This window comes from Cyprinodon tularosa, unplaced genomic scaffold (genome assembly GCF_016077235.1).
Source record: "Cyprinodon tularosa strain WSP-4 unplaced genomic scaffold, ASM1607723v1 ctg14, whole genome shotgun sequence".
NCBI classification, from domain to species: Eukaryota; Metazoa; Chordata; class Actinopteri; order Cyprinodontiformes; family Cyprinodontidae; genus Cyprinodon; species Cyprinodon tularosa.
In genome coordinates this window covers 493,921-520,179 of record NW_024038220.1, presented here as the reverse complement: position 1 = coordinate 520,179, position 26,259 = coordinate 493,921, and the positions used below count along the sequence as shown (strand labels likewise).

Below are 26,259 nucleotides of genomic sequence, written 5' to 3'. Positions count from 1 at the left end.
GTCGCACCACCGCACGATGGCAGTGTGAGTAATTGTATCGATTAGGGAAAAACCATAGAAGAAGACGTCATTGCTCTCTTGGAATCTGTACCATTACGGTAATATTTATATGCTTTAAAAGAAAACGTTGTTTTTACCAACTTTACTTATTGTTTTACCGCATTTTTACTTTTTAAATGTCTTTTTGGTTTCAAGGTTGCTAACATTTTATCGTGGAAATCTCGTCGTTTTTAAAGCTTCGGCCCGTTAAGTTAGCTTAACTAGCTTTGCCAACGTTTGGTTCTCACTTTACTTTTGTGTGTAATATGGATGTAATAAGGATTGTTAAGCGCACATAGCGAGACTTAAATGACTTTCTTGTGACTTTTTATGTGTAACACTTTCCTTTGTGTTTTGTCTTTATATTAACAGCCTCTTCAAAGCTAAACAATGTCTTTAGCTCATCCTGTTGTTTGAGTTTTTGTACCTGTCCATAAAGATGAATCGTCCAAAACCCACAGCCCTGAGGCGCCCAAGTGCTGCAAAGCCATCAGGTAGGAACGTTTTGTTTAAAGCCAATCCAAATAATATTTTCTCTGTGATCAAATCTGTATAATAATTGTGCAATCTTCCTATCTCAGGTCATCCTCCACCAGGGGATTTCATAGCTTTGGGGTCGAAGAACCAAACAGGAGAGCCCAAAGCACCTCCTGTCCTCCTAAAGCCAGCATCAACAAGTTTACCTGCTGATCGTAAAAGAGAGGCTTCCTCCACTCTGCCCTCCTCCTCTGGTCTGTCCACCCTAACCAAGAGACCCAAATTATCCACTACACCTCCTGTCAGTGCTCTGGGCCGCCTCGCTGATGTTGCAGCGGTGGATAAGAGGGCTATTTCCCCCTCAATAAAGGAGCCTTCAGTTGTACCAATTGAAGGTAAACCGACTGTTTCATGTCGGCACACAGTCTCACACCCAAACTGCTTAGATTTCTTTTACTTCCTAATGATTCCTCCTTGTTTGTGCAGTGTCTCCTGCCGTTCTGCTGGATGAGATTGAAGCTGCAGAGTCGGAGGGAAATGATGATCGTGTGGAGGGATTGCTGTGTGGAGCAGTGAGACAGCTGAAGATGAACAGAGCCAAACCCGATATCACTCTGTACCTTAGCCTAATGTTTCTGGCCAAAATCAAGCCCAATGTCTTTGCGACCCAAGGAATTATTGAGGTGTGAACAGTGGTGGAAAGTCGTAATATCTGTTTCTTAAATTTTGCTCAGATTAAATGGTAACATTTGGCCAATTTTGAAACTTTACTTTCACACGTTTCACGTTTCTTAAATTCTCCTTCATTACATAACTAACAATTGTTTCATTTGAACTAAAATTTAGGAACTTCTAACCTGTCTGTCTGTCTGTCATCCCCAGGCGTTGTGTAGCCTCCTGCGTCGGGATGCTTCCATCAACTTCAAGGCAAAAGGAAACAGCTTGGTGTCAGTTCTGGCGTGCAATTTACTCATGGCAGCCTATGAGGAGGATGAAAACTGGCCAGAGATCTTTGTCAAAGTTAGAATATATAAAAAATTCTGACTGTTGTTTGAAACTATGATTTACTTTTTCATCAGGTGATGATTGCACGTGAATATATACATTTCCTTTTTTGCAGGTTTACATCGAAGACTCACTTGGAGAAAGAATATGGGTCGACAGCTCCCACTGTAAGACTTTTGTCGACAACATCCAGACAGCTTTTAGCACTAAGATGCCACCAAAGAGTATGCTGCTACAGGCTGAGAGTGGTCGCACTCCTGGGGATCTCAGTGCAGGTGGAGTCCTCTTTAAACATGCCTTGGCTGGGTCAGAGCTGTGGCCTCTGTAGCTCAGTGCTGATGATGTGTTTTCATTTTGCATCTTTTAGGCAACAGCCCTCATCCATCAACTCCAGATGAAGATGACAGTCAGACCGAATTACTGATAGCAGAGGAGAAACTTAGTCCAGAGGATGAAGGCCAAATTATGCCCCGGTATGGCTGCTTCCAGTTATGGTTTCATATAACTCACTTATAATTATAGGAAACTGTTTCTCTTTATTTTGTCCTTTTTAGATTTCTTTACAGCGCTCAAAGTTTCCTTCAACAACTCTTAAAAATGTTTTACTGATCGTATCGCATTGTATAGGTATGAGGAATTGGCAGAAAGTGTGGAGGATTATGTGCTGGATGTCTTGAGAGATCAGCTGAACCGCAGGCAACCAATGGACAACGTGTCCCGGAACCTGCTGCGTTTGCTCACAGCAACCTGTGGCTATAAAGAGGCGCGTCTTCTGGCCGTGCAGAGGTTGGAGATGTGGCTCCAGAACCCAAAGGTGAGAAATTCATTAAAAAAAAGCTGGATAAACTAAGAGTTATAAAAAGTCTTTCAATCATGGCTTGATTTGAGGATTTTACTTGCAGTGCTGCTGTTTGATCACTTTGATTTGTACCTTTAAAATATCAAACTTTATCTTCATCAATAAAACGACCTAAACAATATTTATGTGTATAGTTTTGCCAACATATTCAAGGCTTTCGATCTTCATACTGGACAGCTGATTGAGGAAATGTTTTATTTTGTGTGCATAGCTGACCCGACCCGCCCAGGACCTCCTCATGTCGTTGTGCATGAACTGCAGCACCCACGGAGCAGACGACATGGAGGTGATCTCCAGCCTCATCAAGATCCGTCTGAAACCTAAACTCCTTCTGAACCACTACATGCTATGTGTCAGGTGGGTCTTAGCTACTCGTTAACTGAAGTATTTTGTAAAACTTTTTTTAATATGTGTGTTAACGTGTGCTTTGGATGCTGTTCTCCAGAGAGCTGCTAAATGCACACAAAGACAACTTGGGGACGATGGTGAAGCTGGTGATTTTCAATGAGCTTTCTAATGCCAGGAATCCCAACAACATGCAGGTTTTGCACACCGTGCTCCAGCACAGCCCTGAGCAAGCACCAAAGGTGACATTGGACTTCTTTAATGTGAACACAAAATCAGGGTTCCTATGAGGATAATGTTATTAGATTTATATTCTAGGTCTTAAAATTTGTAAAAATATACAGAGAACAGAGAAGATTATTATTATTTTTTTCATCTTTCTACACACAATCCCATAAAGCAGAGTTCTCTAATGCTGAGGTACTGACACCTAGTGGGGTCAGGGAGGTACTGCAATGGGGTTAGACATTTTTCCATACCCCTATGCTCAGGCCAGTCTAAAGGCTGATTTATACTCAGAAACCAGTCCTTCTGCATGTGTGTCGCAGTAAACGCAAATGTGCCCCCGCCCCTTCTGCAGACACTCTGGTGCACCTGTCCAAAATTGCAGGTGACTGCAGACAGGAGGCCTCTGATTGGTCAAATCTACATCCGCTCTACACTATGCGTAGTTCCTGTTTGGTACCTTACCGGCTTGTTTTGTTTGTATGACCGCCATTGTGGAAAAAAGACTTGTGAAGTCAAACCAGCTAGAACAGCGAGGTGTGCGAGAACACTGGGACCCTTTTTCCACCTGGATCCCCTCTCTTTTTCGCCTCTCATGTCCCTCCGTTGTTGCACAAACTTGCCCCCGCTTCACCAGCCTTTTTATAAAGTTTAAGACTCACTCTGGTTTATTTCAGTATTACTTAAACTTTCAAAAACATTCTCTTGGTTTAATTTACACAATTATAATTCAATTTGCATTAAAACCTGATAACTGGATCTCCTTGATAGAGATGTCCCGATCCAGGTTTTTGCACTTCCGATCCGATACCGATATTGTTTTTGGACTTCCGATCCGATACCGATACTGGCCGATACCAGCCTATCCGAGCATGTATTTAAGTTTAAGTTAAAGTATTTAGCCTTAGTTGTAAGACTCATGTTGAAAAGGGTTTTAGTACACTTGATAACATCTAGCCAGCTGAATTAGGTGAGATTGAATAAAACACTTGGTTGCTTGGTAACAACAAACTTACCTGTTTATTAAGAGATAAACACAAACTGGACAAAATTATGAATAGCAATCTGAAATTGCACAGTGAACAGTAAAACCGTAAACAGTTAAAGGTGCAAGTATTACTGTAAGTTTTAATAAAAATGCAAAACAGGGAAACACTGGCGCAAAATAGTGGAATGGATCGTTTCACTCGGCGAAACTGGAAAATACGGACTGGATTTTTTTTTTTAAAACTGGATCGGCAGTCTTGATCGGCATTTTACATGCTTTGCCGATACGCATTTTTTTGCCAATATCGGCGTCCCGATCCGATACGTGGATCGGATCGGGACAAGCCTACTCCTTGATTTATTTTATATATTTTCAGGTGGAAATTTGCTCTAAAACTGTCTGGGCTTAATGGGTTAAAGCTTCTTCAGCAGCAATACTTTAGCACGTACTTTTCCTTCTATCTTTCACCCATACAAATAGTGTTATTCATCTACCCCCCTGCTGTTCAGTTTATAGTTTTTGTAGGTTTATATAAACTCTATATAAAAGTATTTGCCATTGTGAGTCCTAAACTGTTCTGCTTTTTTTTTTTTTTTTTTTAATGCACTAAAATAGAGAACTGTGGATTCCCGAACTGGAATTGTTTGGAGTTTGGACCTAAAAAATTGAAAATAAACCCTGGAAATTTCCTCTTTTCTCACTTTATTTTGCTATTATTTCCTGTTTTGTTTCTCAGATTTAATTAGGTTGTCCCCTACTTTGTGTCTGCAGTTCTTGGCGATGGTGTTCCAGGATTTACTAACCAATAAGGACGATTACCTGCGAGCCTCTAGAGCTCTGCTCAGAGAGATCATCAAACAGACCAAGCATGAGATCAATTTCCAGGCATTTTGTTTCGGTTTGATGCAGGAGAGAAAAGAGGCCAGCTACGTGGACATGGAGTTCAAAGTAAGCAGAGATAAACATCTTGTTCTTCAACCTTTTTTTTTCTTTTTTTCATTTGAAGTTGATACAGAGCTGTTGGTTTGAATGTCTCTGCAGGAGCGCTTTGTGATCCAAGTGACGGATTTACTTACAGTCTCTATGATGTTGGGCATTACTGCTCAGGTTAAGGAAGCTGGCATTGCATGGGACAAAGGGGAGAAAAAAAGTATGTGATATAGTTGCAGTATCGACTTGTGTGATTATCTTCCTGTTTCTAAGAAACTTGTTTCTTTTTGTGCCAGATCTGGAAGTCCTGAGGTCTTTTCAGAATCAGATTGCTTCCATCCAGAGAGATGCTGTGTGGTGGCTGCACTCTGTGGTCCCTACAATCAGCAAAGTGGGTGCAAAGGATTACGTTCACTGGTGAGTAAACCTGTCTGATATACGATTAGTGTAAAACTAGCTGCACATTTTTTATGCTTCTATCACTTTGCCTCTTTTTCGTGTGCAGCCTTCACAAAGTGCTTTTCACCGAGCAGCCTGAGACGTATTACAAGTGGGACAACTGGCCTCCAGAGAGCGACAGGAAGTGAGTCTGCTCTTGCTTTGTTACAACCTCTTCTCTTTACCGGCTGTATTTAATGGATCCATGTTTCCTGTTCCTCAGCTTCTTCCTTCGCCTTTGCTCTGAGGTGCCGCTGCTCGAGGACACACTGATGCGCATCCTGGTCATCGGGCTGTCCCGTGACCTGCCCCTGGGCCCGGCCGACGCCATGGAGCTGGCAGACCACCTGGTTAAGAGAGCTGCTGCAGTGCAGTCTGATGGTGAGCGAGGATCCGTTCCGGCTGTGGCTGTTTACGCTCACAGCCCCCAGATGTTTCTTTTACTCCATGGCAGAATGTTTGGACATTTCTTTAAACAGTTGTGCCTCAGCTTAATGTGCTGCCTCACTTCTTCCGGGAGGAACCTCCTTCATTCATGTTTTATCTTTGCCGGCTGCTTAAGAAGTGTTTGGAAAGCATGAACAAAGGTAATTTTTATTTATCTGGTTTCCTATTAAACAGATCTAGAGGTCCTGAGAGTGGAGAGGATCCAGCTCATTGACGCTGTGCTGAACCTGTGTACATACCATCACCCAGAGAACATTCAGCTGCCAGCAGGGTAAGAAAGTGGTCTTTTATTATGCTTTTAAAGACGCATGCTGGATCATACGTGCAAGCCTAAAATAACTCATGATTCTTATTGTTTAAGGTACCAACCACCAAATTTGGCGATATCCACTCTCTATTGGAAGGCATGGCTCCTGTTGCTTGTGGTGGCGGCCTTTAATCCTCAGAAAATAGGTATAGTAACAACATGCATATAGCGCTTCCAAAAGTCCTCATCTTTGAACTACATATTTTATCACATAACTCTTTGGTTAAAGGATTAAAATTAATGTTGAAATGTTAATGAAAGTAAAACAAAACACGGGTTCAAAACATGAAAAGTGTAGCGGAGCTCTGCAACCTCTTGGTTTGTCTTTAATAGCTGTGCACTGTGAGTTGATTTTAGATCTGGACGTAGACTGAGTAACTCAAATATGTGAATATGTTTTTCTAAGCCGCAGCATTGTTCCTCTGGGTGTATATTCAGTGTGTCATGTTGTATAAGGAGTAAGTAAGGTTTATTTATATATCACTTTTCTCAGGTAATCATCACAAAGTGCTGTACAATAAAATACAAAACAGCACCATATAAAATACAAATAGTCATAACAGCCCTTGATAAAATCAGTCTAAACTGCTTGGGTAAAACAATTATGTGTTTAATTGTTTTTTTAAATCTTACACGGAGTTCATCAAAGGCAGGTAAAGTGATTCCACAGTCTTGGTTCAACAGTTTGGAAGGACCCGTCGCCTTTTGTCCTAAAATCGGTTTGAGGGGTCATTAGCAGGTTCTGTTCAGCAGATCTCAGACTGCGAACAGAAAAGTGAGGCTGAATCAATCAGAAATACTTTAATAATTTCAGAGGGAAATTACTTAAAAATCTAACTGAAGCGATGTAACTGCAGCATGCTGCTTTCGCGCATGCGCACTCTCAAGTAGCAGAAATAAGTAGCAGAAATAAGTTTATGCGGTATTGATGAACATCTGCCGCACTCTTTAACCCTTTGGAGCCTCCACAGGTTCTGTATCAGTATTTTTGACTCCAACAGTCTCATCACATCATTTCAGTGCTTCCCTTTCTGTCTTAGTATTATTAGTATATCAAAATAAATAAAATCAAAGAAGTGGCCTTGTTTTTTTATAGCTTTAATTATTTGGCTTTTTCTTATCCCCAGGGTAGATTAAATCATTTCCAGGCAGTTTCTAATAAAGTCTTAGAATCTCTTAACCTGATACAGCAAAACAATATATTCATTTGCTTTTAAGAACTAAACAACGATGAAAAAAAGATACATTTGAGATCGGAAAACATGGGCTGAAAACTGAAGAGAGGCGATAACGTCAAACTTCTTTCTAACATTTAAAGAATGATGAATCAACATTAATAAATAAATGTTTGCTAAGTGATTTCTCATAGGCTCCATTGTTTACTTAACAAATATCTTTACTTCCGAGTCTGAACCACAAACACCGTCAGTGTATCCAAGCTGGCAGATATTGCAGTTGGTTAACATGGTAACAGTTTTTTTAACTTTAGAAGATGAGGTTTACAATATGGATCTACTTGTTTATTCTTTTCCAAATATGTCATTAATATGTCATGTAAAAAAAAATTGGGTTTGATCTTCAGACTATTGACTTAGTCCCACCTCTTCAGCATTGTTTTGGTAAGAAATCCTGAACTAGGTATCCTTGTCCTTCAACTTTACATTTATCCACTAGTTTCAAGCTCGTCCACGTTAAATTGTGTAACATGGCAAACAAAAGTGTTCTATTAAATATGGATTTTGTCGATACTCAGAAGTGAGCGGCATCCAGCTACTCTCAGACACCAATTGGTGAAAAAAGTAAAATGAAGTTGCAGCTGCAGTTCTGTTTTTTGATGTCATTAGTATCCTTAGTAAACTCCATAATGCCTCTATAAATAATACATTTTTCTTCTTCAGGAATGGCTGCCTGGGACGGTTATCCTACACTCAAAATGCTCATGGAGATGGTGATGACAAAGTAAGTGAAGCTTATGAATTTGTATTGAAACGATTTAAATCTGAACACAAACCAAGACTGTTTTATTTCATAGTAATTACACATACCCGCCATGTACCATCGCTGACGAGGACACAAAGACTGAAATGATCAACAGGGAGCTGCAGATCTCCCAGAGAGAGAAGCAGGAGATTTTGGCCTTTGAGAGCCATTTGGCAGCAGCCTCTACTAAACAAACCATCACTGAGAGCAACAGCTTGCTGCTGTCTCAGCTCACCAGCCTAGACCCGCAGTAAGACATGACCAGAACTCTTGATTTTGATACCTACCTTTTATGAAATCGTTAATATGTTTTTTTTTATTGTTTAGGGGTCCTCCACGTCGGCCTCCTCCTCAGGTCCAGGAGCAGGTGAAAACCCTCAATCAGTCTCTGCGTCTCGGTCATCTCCTCTGTCGCAGCCGCAGCCCCGACTTTCTGCTCAACATCATCCAGAGACAGGTGATGATCAAATACGGAACATCTTCCAACAGTAAACATCCTCATGTCCCTCAAATCAAAACCCCCTGCTCTTACTTTATTTATATTCTTATGTACATTGTATTCATAGATGTTCAGCCATAACTGAACCAAAAAATTTGAATATTATTTGAATGTTGACTTGTCTGCGTAGGCGTCCTCCCAGTCCATGCCCTGGTTAGCCGACCTGGTCCAGTCCAGTGAGGGGTCCCTGGATGTGCTTCCAGTGCAATGTCTTTGTGAATTTCTTCTGCATGATGCTGCAGATGACAGCTTTACAGTGGAGGATGATGAAGATGCAGAGAGCAAAGAGCAGAAAGCCAAAAAGAGACAAGTATATATATTTTTTTTTTGAGAAATCAGATAATGCACGCTGGATTTAAAGCAGGTACTTTGCAGGTAGTTTTGACTGACTGTAAATTACTCTCATAGCGACAACAAAAGCAGAGGCAGCTACTTGGACGCCTCCAGGATCTTCTCTTGGGTTCTAAAGCTGATGAACAGACAACCTGTGAAGTTCTCGATTACTTCCTGCGCCGTCTTAGCTCTTCTCAAGCAGCATCTAGGGTTCTAGCCATGAAGGTGCCCTCCTAAAATAAGGAAATACAACTTTTTCTGGTCACATTTATCTAAGGAACGTAAGGAAGCTTATATATGTTATATATGTAAACACAGGGTTTGTCTTTGGTGCTGAGTGAAGGAGGCTTAAAGGATGGCGAGGAGCGAGAGCAGCCCATGGAGGAAGACTCTGCAGATGCTGAGCTTCTGCCTGGTTACCAGTGGCTCCTTCAGGACCTCCCAAAGCTGCCCTTATTTGACAGCGTCCGGGGGATGACTTCCACCGCTTTGCAGCAGGTCAGTCTTTGTGTTATAAACTTAAATAATGTCTAAACCTTTTGTTTTATAAGAATAAAAATAAAGAAATGTGCTTCCTTGAAGGCCATTCACATGGAAACGGATCCGCAGACCATCAGCGCGTATCTCATCTACCTTTCCCAGCATGCTCCCATAGAGGAGCAGGCAGCTCATAATGACCTTGCTCTGGTAATCAAAGCTAACTGCCTGGATCTGATCCTAACGCCAGTTTTTTTTCCCCGACCAGTGCTTACACCTCTTCTTTTTATTTCAGGACATCGCCCGTCTGATCGTTGAGCGTTCCACCATCATGAACAATTTGTTTTCCAAACACTCCACCAGACCAGAATCCGATGCAGTCCTCTCTGCTTTCATTACTATATTTTCTACCTATATCAAGAGAATGAGGAAGACTAAGGAGGGCGAGGATCTGTACAGCTGGGTGAGATGAAAAATGAACACTAAGTGAACCAACTTGGATATAAAGTTTTTAAAAGCTCCCAAAGTTATTGTTATTTTTGTTGTTCTTTCCAGTCCGAGTCTCAGGATCAAGTGTTCCTCCGCTGGACCACAGGAGAGACCGCTACAATGCACATCCTTGTGGTCCATGCGATGGTCATCTTGCTGACATTGGGACCACCCAAAGGTAGTTCAGTTTACCTTAAGGTTGCTTTCTTAAAGAAGCTAGAAAACCATGCATGTCTTTTTTTTTTCTGTAGGAGAAAGTGATTTTTACGCTCTCTTGAACATCTGGTTTCCTGAAAAGAAACCTCTGCCCACTGCCTTCCTGGTTGACACATCAGAAGAGGCTCTACTGCTGCCTGACTGGTTGAAACTAAGGATGATCCGTTCAGAGGTGTCTCGATTAGTAGATGCAGGTACAATGTGCTGCTTTACCTAGAAATGCCTTCTGTGGGGAAACCTGTCCTTTGATTAAATAAAGCTCTGTTCTGTCTACAGCTTTACAGGACCTGGAGCCTCAGCAGCTGCTGCTGTTTGTTCAGTCCTTTGGTATTCCCGTCTCCAGCATGAGCAAACTCCTGCAGTACCTAGATCAGGCCGTCTCTCATGATCCAGACAGTCTGGAGCAAAACATCATGGATAAACGTACGCTTTTCATGCAGATTTTCATCTTTTGAAACATTAAAAAGGACTGATGTTGTTAAAATCGCTCTAATCTGTTTATTCTGTTAATAACAGACTACATGGCCCATCTGGTTGAGGTGCAGCATGAGCGAGGGGCCACCGGGGGGCACACCTTCCACTCTTTGCTGAGCTCGTCCCTTCCTCCACACAGAGGTCAGTTTGTTTATCTTCCAGATTCTTTCAGATGTAGTTTCTACCTAAGCTAGACTAAACAGCCATAACACTTTATCTTGTATTTGTATAATGATTGTATTACACTCTTACATGCTTACATTCAGTGGCGTTTGAATCAGAAGATAAATGAGGAAGAAAAACTCCAGTTTCCTGCAGTTTCCAGATTCTGAAATACTTTCTTTATGGCAGATTCTTTAGAAACTTCTAAGGCCAAAGTTACTGTGGAAACGCCTCACAGCTCTGTGAAAATGAGATCAGCCACTCAGCTTCCATCAATCAGACCTGAGGATGATCTCCCTGGCATGTTGCTTCAGGTTCTCCTCTCTTTTTCTTATTCAATAACCAATTTAACTTAATACATAATAAGTCTGATGTTTTACAAAGACTGAAGTACATTTTTAAAAAGTTGCTGTTTTCTTTCTGTCTTTTCCAGATTTTCCCCATAAAGGTAGATCCTCGCTGGCCTCCTCCCAGTCAGCTCTCTCTCGCCCTGCAGCAGGCCTTGGCTAAGGAGCTGATGCGGGCCAGACAGGGGCAGATCCAGCAGGGCGGGATTGCCTTTCGTCTCCTGCAGGGTATCGCGGCCCTGCTCACTTCCACGCATGCAGGGCCGATCGTCATGTCGATGCACCGCAGTCACGCTCTCTCCTGTCCTCTAATGCGCCAGCTTCATCTGTACCAGGTGAAAGAAGCCATCAGGCTTGGCATAGACATTTTCCCTGCTTAATTATTAGCTCTACTATGTATTCTGGTTTTATATTTCTTTCTGATCTTTGTTTAACGTTGCAGCGTCTTGTATCCAAGGACATTGCTTTTTCCTCCCTTTTCCTGAAAGTCGTTGTTGAGATGTTAATGTGGTTAGACACCCCGACTGTGGAAGCAGGACCTCTGAAGTCCCTTCTCAAATCCTTCACGGGTCAGAGCGCACACATCCAAAGACATGGTGACGGTAAGAACCTTTTTAACAGTTAAGGCCAGGTCAGACTTTTTAAAATCAGGGTCATTAAACATCATTAAAGTAATTTAATTATTATTTTTTAAATTAAGGCCTTAATTGGCATTAAAATTCATTAAATTTGATAATTGTGGCATTAAAATGGCTTCGGAAAAGAAGCTTGAGGCGGAAAAAAGGCAAATTTGAACCAAAGTGTCGGGAAAATAAGGAACTCGGGACATGGCTGCAGCCTCTCCACGTTGAAGATGACGAAGGATTTATATATTTTATATATATATATATTAGGGATGGAACGGTTTATGAAAACCGTCCGAACAGTTCGGTTCGGCTGTCCCGGTTCGATTCGCGTTCGGTTCATGCGCTCCTCCATTTTCTCATAGGCGAAACGTTTACACTCCAGAGCAGAAGGTGGCGGTACTGCGACCAAAGCCAACCACCAGTAGTAAGCAAGAAGAAGAAGCGAAGCAGCGTAGCCCGGTGTAGCAGAAAAAAAATCAGTTGTTGTGGAGAATTGTGTGGGTATGGCGAGTGGGAAAGAACAGGAGTTGGAAGACGCGCCAGCAACACTTTATAGGTCTGCTGTATGGGACCACTTTGCATTTAGAGTGACCTACGATGACGGCGGAAAGAAAGTTGTGGATAAAAGTGCAACAGTGTGCAAGCATTGTGCAACACGTTTTGTTTATGCTAACAGCAACATGACCAACATGTCATGCTAACCCCGAAATCCCACATACTCCATCAGCGCTCCGCTCCACCCCGCTGCGCTCCAGACCCCCTGCACAAAGCAAAGCCTACAGCCCCCACTGCGGCTCCCGTTCGCTCCCCTCTGAGTCCCTTGGAGATCGTAGAGGGCATGCGCGAGATGATTAAAGGAATAGTACACCCAAAACATGATTAGACTTCATTTTCTACTCACCCCCATGCTGAACAACACTCTGGAGTACTTTTTTGATATCTCAAATGCATCTGGAGATCTGGGAGGCTTCTTGCTGTCTGCTGACATTCAAATAATGGAGGTCTACGGTGCCCGAGACAGAAAGGTCCATAAAAGTCCACAAAAACGTGTCAATATTCCTCCATACTGCTCTTCCAATGTATTCCTAGTGTCCTGAGTGGGTAGCATCCAGAATTTACTCGAAACGAAGTCATTTAGAATGTTTTTAGAGCATAAACAGTAGTGTATAGTATTTCCTGAAAGCGCGCGCCAGCGCGTTCAGGACGCTACGGAAGCCGGCAGACCAAACCAGATGAAAGTGCGCATTCAGCGTCTGCTCTGCCGATAATGCAAGCGTAGAAGAAGAAATGTGCTGTTTACCTGTGCAAAGAAAGAAACAACGAAAGAAAAATGTCTGAGGACTTCAGTGTTGAGGAAGAGCATGAGTTCTTTGCCGAGCTGAATGCGCTGGTTTGGTCTGCCGGCTTCCGTAGGCTCGTGAACGCGCTGGCGCGCGCTTTCAGGAAATACTATACACTACTGTTTATGCTCTAAAAACATTCTAAATGACTTCGTTTCGAGTAAATTCTGGATGCTACCCACTCAGGACACTTGGAATACATTGGACGAGCAGTATGGAGGAATATTGACACGTTTTTGTGGACTTTTATGGACCTTTCTGTCTCGGGCACCGTAGACCTCCATTATTTGAATGTCAGCAGACAGCAAGAAGCCTCCCAGATCTCCAGATGCATTTGAGATATCAAAAAAGTACTCCAGAGTGTTGTTCAGCATGGGGGTGAGTAGAAAATGAAGCCTAATCATGTTTTGGGTGTACTATTCCTTTAAATTCAAAGCAGCAAAACATGCTGAAATTATCCATGGTTTCAGCGAATCATTAAAAATAATTACAATTCTTAAATTTTTTTGGATTTTTTTTCATTAATTTCATAAATCTTTTTTTTCATTAATTTTTATAAAAAAAATTTATTTTTCGGTGTAACAATAAACATATACCGAACCGAACCGAAAACCGTGACCACGATACCGTGAACCGAACCGAACCGTGGATTTTGTGGATTTCCACCCCTAATAAATTTATATATATAAGTCATGGGTACTTGTTTATGGCATTAAGATTATTTCTATGAGCATTAAAAAGCATTAAATAAGAGTTACTAATTCATGTATAAACCCTGAAAATCAGATCCAATGTTTTTTTTTTCCCCCCTGTCAAACTGACTACACTGACTGTGTAGAGAGGCTCCGACTGCGCAGAGGGGGCAGATCTTTTAAGATTTTTTTTCCCGCTTCTGTCGTGCACAAATTGAAACAATTTCACACATTTGACTTGGACAGATTATCAAAAGTGATTCAAAATTAATAAATGATAAAAAAAAGGCTACAAAACAAAACTCTACTTCATGAGTCTGCAACATCTGGGGTCTATCTCAGTTGGAGCTACACAAGCCCTCTTGCAGAAAATCATGTCTTGTGTGATCATCCACAGTGATACACAGAGTTAAACGCCACGACTTCATTCGACATGATTTTGTGTTGGATCGGACACAAAGTTAGATTTGGCGTGATCAGGACTTTTATCTTAATAGATGCTTGTAAATTATAGTTTCCAGAAATGACTCGATGGGTGTGTTGTTGCTCTGCAGTGCGGACATGTTTCATCCATCTTGCCGAGGCCTTTGCATATCGCAGGGACCCCGAGGTGCCGCTAAGGGCTGTGATGGCGATGCTGAAAGCTGGAGAAAGATGCAACGCTGAACCTGAGCTCATTGGCAAAGGTATAAATGGAGGGTTTTTACTACTGGCACCTTTCATAGTTATGCTTATTAAGATATACATTTGTAAATAAGATATTTATCTTTAGTATCTCATTGAGATGTTATAAATAAAATGTGAATAAAAGAAAAACTTTTGGAGCTTCTGTCAGATTTAACAGCTATGTTGTTTTTCTTTTAGTGTTACAAGGGTTAATGGAGGTAAAGTCCCCGTATTTGGAAGAGTTACTATCTCTGCTGATGACCGTTGGTACTCAGAATGGGGCAGCTGGCCCCGTTGCCATGGTGATATCTCTCCTCCTTCAGGAAAGCGAAGAGCGTACAGGGAAAAAGGAAGGTGATACAAAGAGGTAAGTACTTTAAATCTTTAAACCTTTAGTGATGATAAGAGATGATTATATTCGACTGATCCAAATGAGAAACGACAGACCTGATAAGGGAAAAATTTGCACCAGGATACTGTTAAAATTAAGCCATTAGCATTAGTTTTCCTCCTAAGTACATTTGTTTTAGTTTATGGTAGCAGTATTTTAGTTTCATATTTTCTCTTTTCTGTATTATATGACCTGTTTTCATATCTTATATCTTAAGAACGATATAACTCTAGTTCTCACTTATAGTCTTTGGATGTGTTACATAATCTTTAAACATATTAACGTTGTTCAACCTTGTTTAATTTTCCTGTGAAACTTTTAGGGATTCAAATGTTTTTGCAAACAAAATGGGTTTCATTGATTTTAAGTAACTAAGACTGTCGGACTAAAATATGAAGGTATGCAAAGTTTATCAGCTAATTTTTCTGCTCCACTTTTCCCAGTGGTTCTGAAGTAACAAAGTCAGGCCTGAATTCTGGGCTACTGGTTGATTGGCTGGAGCATCTTGATCCGGAAGTTACATCCGTGTGCCCAGACCTGCAACAGAAACTACTTTTTGCTCTCAACAAGGTCGAAAAAGAAACGTTCCTTTCTTTTTTTTTAAATGACAGGAATATTTTTTGTTTTTAACAGTCTGTTTTCTGTTTTTTTTAGGCACGAGGCACCCCGGCTTATAGACCGTACCTTTTGGCCTTGCTTACTCACCAGTCCAACTGGTCCACCCTCCTGCAGTGCATCAGCGCTCTTCTCAGCAAGCACAAGGACTACAAGTATATTCCATACGCAGTATTGTGCTATTTGATAACTTTTACTACATTACAAACAACTAAAAGGTGCTGTCCTTTTTTGTTTTGTTTGTGTTCAGACTGGATCCGTCGTCAGCCCTGGACTTTCTCTGGGCATGCAGCCATATTCCACGCATCTGGCAAGGACGCGACCATAAAATCCCTCAGGTAACATCAAAGTATTACATCCACACTGTCCTGTTAACTTCTCACTGTTCCTACTGAAGACCGTGGGAGGAAATTTACCCTGCAAGTCTGATGACTTCAATGTTTTTCTGTTTCCTTTGCAGAAGAAAACAGAGAAGTTTGTTCTGCGACTGAGCTCTGAGGAGCTGATCAGCCTAGTTGACCTGATCTTGTCAGAATCCAAGCTCAGTAGCCTTAACTCACCCAGCACTGATAAAGGTTGCCTGGACCAGGCATCCTGTTCCCTTATCCAATCCAGACTGCCCCTCCTTCACTCCTACTGCGATGGATCCCTTGAAAACATCAAGAGAGTGTCAGAATACCTCATTAACTGCACAAAGAAGTGGGATGACAGGCAAGTATTTTATTTATTAGGGATGTCTTCACCCCTGTAGCTGTTAGACTTTCATCTGAATCAGCTGATGGTTTGTTAAGCTGTTTCCGGTGATTTAGTTCCATTATACCCTTGTGCAAAGCTTGTAGCAAACCACATTAGGACATTCAAGTTGCTAATTCATCAGGGGTGGAAGTAAGAAGATATTTATAGGAAGCAGATGCTGTGAAATAAACCAGTTTAGATTGTGGAGAAGATGCTATTTCAGATAAATGAGGAGTTTCCTACATGATTCTGAGAAGACATCTTAATACAGCGTAGGGTTTTATATGCGTCACAGTTGTTTATTATTTAGTTTAAAGGTTATGCATCCTTCAGGGCAAGCAAAGGTCATCATTCTAGAGTTGTAAATTTTGTTTAGTCTCTGCCGATTTTAGCCTCAGATCTCTGTTTTCAGCTGTTAGAAATGGTCCGATCCTTCACCAAATATACTTTAACCCTTTATAGGGCAAATTACCATTTTTGATTACTTGCATACCCGTAATGAATGGAGTCCCCCAATCCCTCTGTGAGTTCTAAAAGCACAAGACTTTTATCTAGCCATTAAGCAAAAATACAGCTACATGTCTGTACATGTTAATTTGGGGTTTGACCAATTAAATGAGTCCTTGACGATATATTACCTAGAGTAATTTAAGTTGGAAAGAAGTTAAGAAAAAAAAAAGCTAAAAAACTAATTGAACAGTTCGAAAAATAAAGTAAAAAGGTAATTCAGTTAATTTTAAAAAGTAAAATAATAGAAGTGCCTGTATCAGCATTAATGCTCTAATGTTTTGTAACAAAAACAAAAGTTGTTTCTTTCACTCTGTGACTGTTTTTCATGATTTTCATATAGAAGCACTTTGGTTATTTTTATTAATATATTAGGGCAAGTTGCCATTTTTTTATTACATTGACCTTTATTTCTTCTATCAAAATAAACATGTTTTTTAACATTTCTCAAAAGTAATAAGGTCCTGTCCTTCAATAACACTGTTTGCTTTAAATGTTAAATTTCAAAGTATTTCAATAAGTGCCCCATAAACGGTTAAGCCTTATTCTTAAAACTTATAGAAACATTTAAAAAAATAATCCAATTGTTCAAATTCTTCAAATAATTTTTAAAGTGAAAATGAACATTTTAGTGGTTATATTGCAATAGCATAATTAATTTGTGTACATTTTAATGTTTATAGCAAAGGATGCAGCTGATGAAATCAGGTTCCATCATCAGAAGGTCAATCCTTCCTGCTTGACTTATCAGTACGATGCTACGATGCAAGCTGCCTCTGAGTCGCAGAGGCTCTTGCATATTATAAAAGGATTTAAAAAGAGAATTATTATTAAAAAGAAGAATGTTTTTGGGACAAAACTGAACCCTTGTAGTGTACAAAGCTTCAAGTTAGAGAATGTTTTGTATTTATTTTGGTTGAAAAAGGTTTTTCATCTTTAATTCAAAAGGGTTTTTGCAGCGTTTTGGCTTATTGCTCAGAGTGGTTTGTTTTTTCAGCAAATTGCATGTTTTAAAGTTAGTATACTTTGGATATATTATTTAATCAGCTCATTAACTATTTGCTGATTCAATCATTGGTTGTTTCAATAATAAATTCATATTGCTAATTATTTCCCCTCTAACATGCAGCTCAAACACTGTAATTAAATAAAGTGTTTGGGCAGCAGTTTTCCAAACTGATTTGACTTTGGAGATTTGCACAATAGACAGGTTGCCAGTCAGTCAGACAGAGCCATAATTTAGGGCAATTTAGAGTATAAAAAAACAGCAAAACTCAAGCAATCGTGTTTTAAAATTGTGGGAGCAATCTGGACTGAATCCACTTACCCCATAGTAGAATATGCAAACTCAGCTGTAAGTAAGTGAACGATGCAAATAGCTTTGCCACTGTGCAGCTTATCAATTGCATAACGCTGTACTATTCAAGACTCCTATTTACAGAATGAAGCTAAGATTTGTTTAAAAAATGTCTCATTGTCGTTGTTTATGTTTTTTTTTATATCTTTTAGAAAGGTTTTAAATCCTGTAATGTAATGATTCATCTCCTGCAGGCAGTGTGCACGTGTTGCATTGAAGTTTTTTCCTGTTTTGTATTGAAAAAAAAATGCAAACAAATTTTTATTGTTGACTAAACATGATGACTAAACACAGACTAGAGTCATTAAACATGACTCTAGTCTGTTTAATCTGTTTCAATTTTGTTGTTTATAAAAGAGCTCCTGTTTTCAAATGCATCATATTTCCCAAAGATAATACCAAATGATTTGTTTCCTTGCATTGCACTGATAGACATTAGCTAAATTGCACCAGATTTTCCTTCTCCATGCAGATGAACTTTTTAGACTCCCCCTGTCACCCACAATGCTTTGGACCAGGAAGAACTCGATAATTAGGTCTATTGGTGTGAAATTAAAACCAGCAGTGTGATCTCTTTAAAAGCTCAGTGTATTATAATGAAGGCAAGAGGATTAAGTCTGAAGCTCTAAACTTGCCTGTGTTGTGAATTCCTGCTCTGACTTAGCTGTCAGAGATCAGGGTGTAACTCTTTGTGGAGGCAAACCCTTCTTTCATGAATATGTCTCTGCTTATTAAACCACTTTAATGAGGAAACTTTGGCCAAGGTCAGGCGAAATTAGCTTCAGAATTACCGTATTTTAAGCAGCACTAAGCTTTCTGGTCAAATACTTGCATGGCAGTATAAAAACACACTGAAAGTAAAGAGGTTTTGGCCTTGTGTTGGCTAAACATGTGAGGGTACGTACAGCATTCTTATTGGGGGTGCTTTCTGTCAGATAAGCTGGTGTTTATTCCAATTACACCCAAACTATTAACAACCAGCAAACTCTTTACTCTTGTTCAAGGACGCTGTGATTTGCCATAAAGCTTGACCGTAATAAACTCCTCATTTAGCGCAGGCTGCATCATGCAAGTCTGACAAGAGCCTTATCCAGTAAGAGGATTTGGTAAAACTGCGATGAATTAAATGTAAATACCTTTGAATTATATTATGTTATTTATGTCTATAGCTTGTGTTAACATTGTTTTATAATTGTTGCCAGCAGACAGGAACAAAAATATGGCTTTATAGTGCTTCCTCGTCTGTGGGATAACAGATTTAAAGGCATTCGTTTTTTGTTAGCTGTTTTGAAGTTGCAGTTCATCAAATGCATATATCACACTTGGGTTTTATTTCAGCTGTGGCATTGATCCTTCTGGGTGTCTCAGTTCCTTAGACTAAACCACAGCTGTGTCAAAAGTTGTTGCTACTTTTATGTTGACTTGATTGTCTAAAATATGCAGTTTCCTGTGTTTGCATTATTTCTCATACTTGATTTTTTTTCTTTTAGCACAATGAATAAATGGTGCCAGAACCTGTTGCTGCAAATCTATCTCCACTTTCCTGAGGTCATCCAGCACATGACCCTGCCTCGAGACACGTTTAGCAGTGGAGGAGCTGCAGACGGTAGTAGCTGCAAGGTAAAAACAGAATATGCCACAAATTCAACACGTTTGTAAAACATTTTGTGATTTTCATTTGATTCACTAGATACAAAATGATCAGCATTATGTATTGTACTCATTATATAAACAGAAATGTTTTGACAAATAATGAAGACCTTGTAGACAAGCTGACACTATGAAACAAAAAGCTTAGTCATGACCTCAAGAATTGTTTAATTTAGCTTGTTTTTTAAAAGGAAGAATCTTTATGTCTGACTTGTTATAGTAAAATAAAATAATAATAAAAAAAATTTTCACCCACAAATATGCACATTGATGAAGTTATCATCAATTTAAATCAATTTATTCAATATTTTTTTTTAATTCTACCTGATTTGAGATTAAAACCTCAATCACTGACCTTAACAACAAACTTTGATCGTTAATATCTAATAAAATAAAGTTAAGTGTATTTATTCCTGAAGCGTGTTGCCTGTTGATGGATTTCTAATTTTTTTGTGGAATCCTTCTAGCAATTAATTGAATTTTCAAGTACAGTCCCTCACCATAATCTTATTTTTCTCAGCTGGATGTACTCGTTCATCGTCTTGTCTCGCTGCTCGCTGACGGCGGCGACTCGAAGTCTGCAGAGGGCCGTGTGTCTGATGCTAATTTGGCCTGCAGGAAGCTGGCTGTATCACATCCTGTTCTGTTACTGAGGTAGGTAAAGAAAATAAAGGTTGGTTTTTGTTGTTATTTTAACTTATTCTCCTAACTTCCTGTACCGACATTTTGTAACTGGTAACTCATGCCCTCTGTCCCGTTTTGTTCCATAGACACCTCCCAATGATCGCAGGACTCTTGCATGGTCGCATTCACCTAAACATGCAGGAGTTCAGGCAGCAGAACCACATGACGTTCTTTATCAATGTGCTCGCCATCCTGGAGCTCCTGCAACCACTTGTTTTCGACAGTGACCACCAGAGGGCGCTTCAGGACTGCCTCCTGTCTTTTATGAAAGTCCTTCAGGTGCACAAATCATTTTCCCCTCAAGGGGATTTTTAGTACAAAATAAATTTTATGAAGCAAAAAAGGAAATTTTTTGATTTTTACGTTTTTTTTAAATCTTTTATTTTGCAGAACTTTCAGAGGAGTCGATCTCCGCTGATCTTTATTAATAAGTTTCTACAGTTTACACAGAAGTACATAACGCACGATGCAGCAGCAGCCATTCCTTATTTACAGAAACACTCTGACATCCTACAGTAAGTCTGAGGAGGTTCCTATAAATAGACATTGATGGAGGCAAAAACTGTTAAAGATATTTAAAAAATATATTTCTTTATTTTTAGAAGTCTGTGTGCAGAAAATCCAGATCTGGTCCAACTAAAATCTCTATTAGCTGGACTTACCTTACCAGTGAAAAACTCCTCTGCAGACGTCACAGCAGAAGAGAAAGATGGTGAGAATCTTTGCTTTTGCAGGAATTCCCCATACAGGTTATTTTATCTTTTTAACATTAAGGAGTTATTTATTCATAAATTTTTAAGCATCTTCATCTTTACATTGTTTGACTTTGGCTTGATGCCTGCAGTTTGTAAGAAAGAAAAAAAAAAACTCACATTTTTCCTGTATTGATTAATTTTTTGCTTATATTGTAGATGATTTATCTGCAGGTTCTCTTCCTCTGGTCAACATATCTGCTCCCTTTACACTGAGTGCTGCAGATATGACTATGTACTTAAAGAAGATGTCAAAAGGAGAGGCGGTGGAGGGTGAGAAACATAGAAGAGGTTTCACCTACACATGAACTGCTATTGGTAATGACTAACAAGAAGATTCTTTTTTTTTTTTTTTTCTTCTGCTGCAGATGTGCTGGAAGTGTTGACAGAAGTGGATGAGAAGTCAAGGAGGAGTCCAGAAATAATACAGTTCTTTACTGTGAGTCACAAGAAAAAGTCATGTTTAATACATGTCAATATGTGTAAGATGTCCATCACAGCTTTGTGTTGCTGTTTGCAGAATGACCTGCAGAGACTCATGACCTCGTCTGAGGAGCTGTGTCGGAACATGGCCTTCAGTCTGGCCCTGCGCTGCATTCAGAATAATCCCAGGTGAGTTAGAAATATAGATTCTGCATCGTTCAAGGTAAAAAGGCGTTTTTTGCTGTTAACACCTTTTCTGTCTTTACTATAGCTTGGCAACAGACTTCCTCCCAACTTTCATGTACTGTATAGGGAGCGGTGACTTTGATGTGGTACAAACTGCTTTGAGGAATCTTCCAGAATACGTACTTCTCTGTCAAGGTAATAAGCTGAAGTCAATTTACAGTGAAGTAGAACTGATCGCCCTTCTCTGGATGTAGGAACTGCTTAAGGAATTTTAAAATGCATGCATCCAGACACCAATAACTGCATTTAATTCTGTTGTCTGTTTTCTTTACAGAACATGCAGATATTTTGCTCCATAAGGCGTTTTTGGTTGGCATCTATGGACAAATTGACACCAGCTCTGTAATCTCAGAGTCCATGAAGGTTCTTCATATGGAAGCAACAACTTAATTCTGATTTATAGCATTCCAGAGTCTCTCTCCGATGAAAGATTTCCCCCTAAACATTTAGGGAAGTAAGCTTTGTAATTGGTCAACATATCTGTAGGTGTTATTCCTGTTTCATTTAAAAACATTTTGGTTCTTGCTTCAAAAACCCTATAATTAGCTTTAATAGTTTGTCATTTAATAATCTCTGTTTAATAATCTGTATTAAATGAGCTAAAAAAAAAAAAAAAGTACCATTGTTTGCAAATTGATAGATATTAGGCGGTCTGATATTTAGAGGGATTTTTTGGCATTTGTCACAGAAATCAGATTACATTACATCCACTCTCCATCACACAAAGTTTTGTTTTGAAATAGCATTTTCATATCATTGCTACTGTAGATAAAATTGTTTCTTTCAAGGATATTGTGAATTTGCATCAAACTGAACTGCTATATTTGAGCTAATTTGAAGTAAATTAAAGAACCAATGAAGTATGAATCTTTGGTTTTTCTTATTTGTAGTGTCTGACAGTGAATGGCATTACATTTCATAGGGTAATTTTTTTCTCGTTTAAACCTTGGAAAAGACCTATATTAGTTTATTATTAAAACGGTAAAAACAAATCTCACAGAACCCATTAATTTTTCCCAGAATAATAATTCAGCACCTCAAACCTGACTGCAGAAAAAAAAAATTAAACTAAAGGTTTCATTTTATTCTGATGAAAGGCAGACAGCTGTCAAACATTCAGCTAGAACCGGCAAATTAAAGGGTAGATGCACATGCTGTGATGGAAAGCACTTTGCCATGAAAGAATGAGTTGTTTTTCCAGGTCGCAGTGCCTTCAACCGGGAAAAACAACTTAACGAAGTCTGAAGAATGACTTGGCTAATGTGTAAGCATGCGGGCGAACACAGAAATTGGATCTCTCTCCATTGACGGCTAACTAACCATGGTGATAACTGGTGACAATCAACAGACCAAAACAGTTTTTGGAGGCCGTACCGTTTCACAGCACTTTTCCTGATGTTTTGCAACAAAGCAGGATGTGGAGTCGAGGCAAAAATGTCAGGGGGAAAAAAAAAAAGGGTTTTTATTGCATTGCATTGACGCCCAAATAAGACTGATTGGTACAATATGACTAAAACATGCATCAGAAGATTGAAACTAGGCCACCTTTATAGCATAATGTTTATAGCATGTTTAAAATATATTTACAAATACATCCACGCTTCACCAGGGGAACCGAGTAAAAAAAAAAACTTTTATGAAAATGCATCCTCAAATTCTTTCCTATAATTAAACTCTTTGTAAATAAAACCTGATCATGTCTTGCACAGCAATAGCTGCTCATCTCTCAGTGCTTCATTTGTTTGATGTGTTAATTGCACCTGTATGGTGTCCTATGACCAGCCAGAAAGGTCTGTTTATGGTTATCAATCAACCAACTTACACAAGTCGTAGCAGCTTGGGGCCTTGGTAGGGCGCCAGCATCCCATTGGCCGGACAGCAGCGAGGCGGAACAGAGATGAGTGACAGTTAACAAGGAAGTGGTGGGGAGGGAGCGCAGGGGGCCCAGAATACTGACAAGTTAACAACCTCCGCCTTTATTTATCTTAATAGGACCGATGACCTCAAATGCTTATTTGTCTCCCCAGAACACGTTCTTTACTTGTTTTCATATTGATTTTAATTTAATAATTTGAATATATGAAAAAAGGACAGATTTTAAAAACTGATTGATGATACTAAAATCTGCATTTTAAATATGAATAAAAACTTAGTTTTTTTCCAACTGGCAGTCACTATAAAGTCTTCAATTAAAGTAAAATTCTAATGGAAGGATTCCTTCCAAAAGTAAGCATCACAGCAGTAAATATATATGTTTTTGGTTTTAGTATTTCCTCCAGGCTCAAATGTGAGCTTTATAACTTGGGTTATTCTGCTGTGCTTTTCTGGAACGTGAAAAATGGACAGTGAAGGAGCAGCGAGGAGGAATGCGACCAGCAGAGGCTTCTCGGTGTCTCCAGAAGAGGCCCTGATGTGCTGCTACCTGCCCATGCACATCTGTCCGCTCTCCGTCTTCCTCTCAATGGCATCCTCGCCTTAGATCATCTCCTCTTCCTCCACGCTTCAGTTGCGTTTGGATCGCACAGAGGAAAAAAAAATGCAGACCGGCTCTCGCCTCTTTTCTCTTTGGCACTTTGATGTTTCAAGTGTGATTGCCCTTGGATTGTGGCCGCTTTCCCTTGAAGGTTTTGACATGAAAAGCAGGCTGGGCTCTCAGGTTTATCCCATGGTCAGTGATCCAAGACTAAAACAATCAACCTGCTCGCTCTGGGATACTATTACCAGGGAGAGTGAGGCACCAGCCATAGGGGCTTTTTCAGCCATGAAATACACTTTTTGTCCAAGTTACAAACACATTTGAGGTGTGTTGATTGAATTAAACCAATTCATGCTCCAGCTAATAGATTTCTTTGTTCACACATGTGACACAAACGCACAGTCAAGAAACTAGAGAGTGCAATGCAGATGTGTTTGCAGAGAGTTGGACAAAATGATCCAATATTTGTAATAAATTAAAAAGAAATGAGCGCAGTGATTGCAGTTGAGATTGACCCAATCCGATAAGTATAATGTGACACATCATTAAGGCATAAGTGACAACCCTCAAGCCTCACTCAAACTTTCATTAAATATTGAGTATGTGCTCATTGCTGCTCCAGCCTGAAAATTACACCACACAGATAAATTCCCATGACAGCGGTGCTGACGATAATCATCCATCTTTGCGTGACATTTGGCAGAACGCTTGCTTTATGAGCTGAAGTACTACAGTAGTAGATGAGAAAGAATAATAATCTGCGTTGTACGTGATCACTTTTATATAAGATCTTATCACACTGAGGACAGATAGTTAATCCACTTCAGCCATCCCCAGCATTGGGGCAGGACGACAAATAGCTCATATGATTTAATTAAAAATTCATTTTTGCCTTTACTTTTAAATCAAAGTTTATTTTTGTACAATACTTCATACTCTTGAAAACAACTTTCTAATGTGGATATTTTTTTATTGTTCATCCACATTCATTCAAGTGTTATCAGTGATATGCTTGTGTTCTTATATTATATAGTCTACATGATTTTTAAAGGAAAGGTCCTGTCATAATCAGAATTCAAACTTCTGAAAGTACTTTAAATGTAAAATTATTACATACTGTACAATAAATGATAAGTGTTTTTAAGTATGCATAATTTTCATTTGAATGTGCTTCACTGGTGACATTCATGTTTGTCAAAGAACACTACTGCCACCTAGCGGTTTGTGACGTCAGGGTGCGGTATCGGCTGTTGATCAAGTCCCAGTGCTGTATCAGGTGTTTGTCCCAATGCGCTATTATCCAAGTTATCTTAAAAACATTCTTCTTCCAAATGTTGGCTACACACAAAGTGTTTTTTCTCTGGCCAGAAGTTCGATGGCAAATCCTCCCTCTTCAAGTTGGCAATCTAAAGACAAACCCGTCTGTAGTGGATCATGAATCGGAAAGGTGAAATAACTAATTCTTTTTTCACTTTTACCCAATGATTGCAACATTTAACTGCCATGCATGTGGGCATTGTCACTTTAACTTTTTCTACAGTTCTTGCAAATTTCAATAGTGAAGTCGTCTGGAAATCTTAATTGTTGTTGATTGCAGGTGTGTATAATAATTCCCATTGATTTTACTTGTAAAGCAGGGAGAACAGCGCTAGGCTTACCGCACCATGACGTCACTGCTGGAAGATGTCAGGAGTGAGGTGTTACAATATTTGGGCAAAAATGGCCACTTCCAGACTCAATGATCGCAATGAAAATAATTATTTTTATTTTTACACTGATTAATGCTAAATTCATTAAATCACTGCAAACATATTAGTTTTAGGTATAGATAATGATTCATTGATTATTCCCTGCTGACCAGACATCTCGCTTAAAGGTTTGGTTTAATTGGGAAAGGGTGACCTGTAGTAGTAAGAGCATACTTAGAAGGTTACAACTGCCTTGGTTTAAATCATAAAGACCTCTATAGAGATTCAAGAGCACGACCCCTAGTCCCAGATAACTTGTTGGTCGCTGCACAGTGGCAGCCAGGGTGGTAGTAATTGGTTACTTTACTCAGTTA

At 39.6% G+C, this 26,259-nt stretch overlaps 1 protein-coding gene across 1 annotated transcript; it reads left to right on the top strand.

Moving 5' to 3' along the window:
• Positions 1–29: 29 nt before the first annotated feature.
• On the top strand, positions 30–22,588 carry ints1 (integrator complex subunit 1). Its single transcript, XM_038278230.1, has 48 exons — positions 30–98; positions 412–533; positions 621–911; positions 1,003–1,199; positions 1,399–1,536; positions 1,637–1,796; positions 1,889–1,994; positions 2,149–2,335; positions 2,592–2,737; positions 2,826–2,967; positions 4,710–4,886; positions 4,980–5,088; positions 5,165–5,285; positions 5,374–5,451; positions 5,530–5,687; positions 5,928–6,024; positions 6,115–6,206; positions 7,959–8,019; positions 8,093–8,290; positions 8,368–8,497; positions 8,670–8,849; positions 8,948–9,097; positions 9,191–9,370; positions 9,455–9,559; positions 9,645–9,812; positions 9,905–10,016; positions 10,090–10,248; positions 10,331–10,477; positions 10,571–10,669; positions 10,880–11,004; positions 11,124–11,372; positions 11,480–11,639; positions 14,250–14,381; positions 14,560–14,728; positions 15,196–15,322; positions 15,407–15,522; positions 15,618–15,705; positions 15,828–16,078; positions 19,457–19,586; positions 20,137–20,270; positions 20,387–20,579; positions 20,691–20,815; positions 20,903–21,012; positions 21,212–21,325; positions 21,421–21,491; positions 21,573–21,664; positions 21,747–21,856; positions 21,996–22,588. Exons 2-48 carry the CDS (start codon positions 479–481, stop codon positions 22,109–22,111), a joined length of 6,555 nt encoding a protein of 2,184 aa, XP_038134158.1. The 5' UTR covers positions 30–98; positions 412–478; the 3' UTR covers positions 22,112–22,588.
• The last annotated feature ends 3,671 nt before the right edge of the window (positions 22,589–26,259 follow it).

Excerpts from the sequence above, each read along its gene's own strand:
- ints1 (XM_038278230.1), top strand. The coding sequence starts at position 479 with ATGAATCGTCCAAAACCCACAGCCCTGAGGCGCCCAAGTGCTGCAAAG. Across the intron at positions 1,537-1,636 it reads GGCCAGAGATCTTTGTCAAA|GTTTACATCGAAGACTCACT; the intron begins GTTAGAATATAT and ends CCTTTTTTGCAG. Across the intron at positions 21,326-21,420 it reads AAAAGGAGAGGCGGTGGAGG|ATGTGCTGGAAGTGTTGACA; the intron begins GTGAGAAACATA and ends CTTCTGCTGCAG.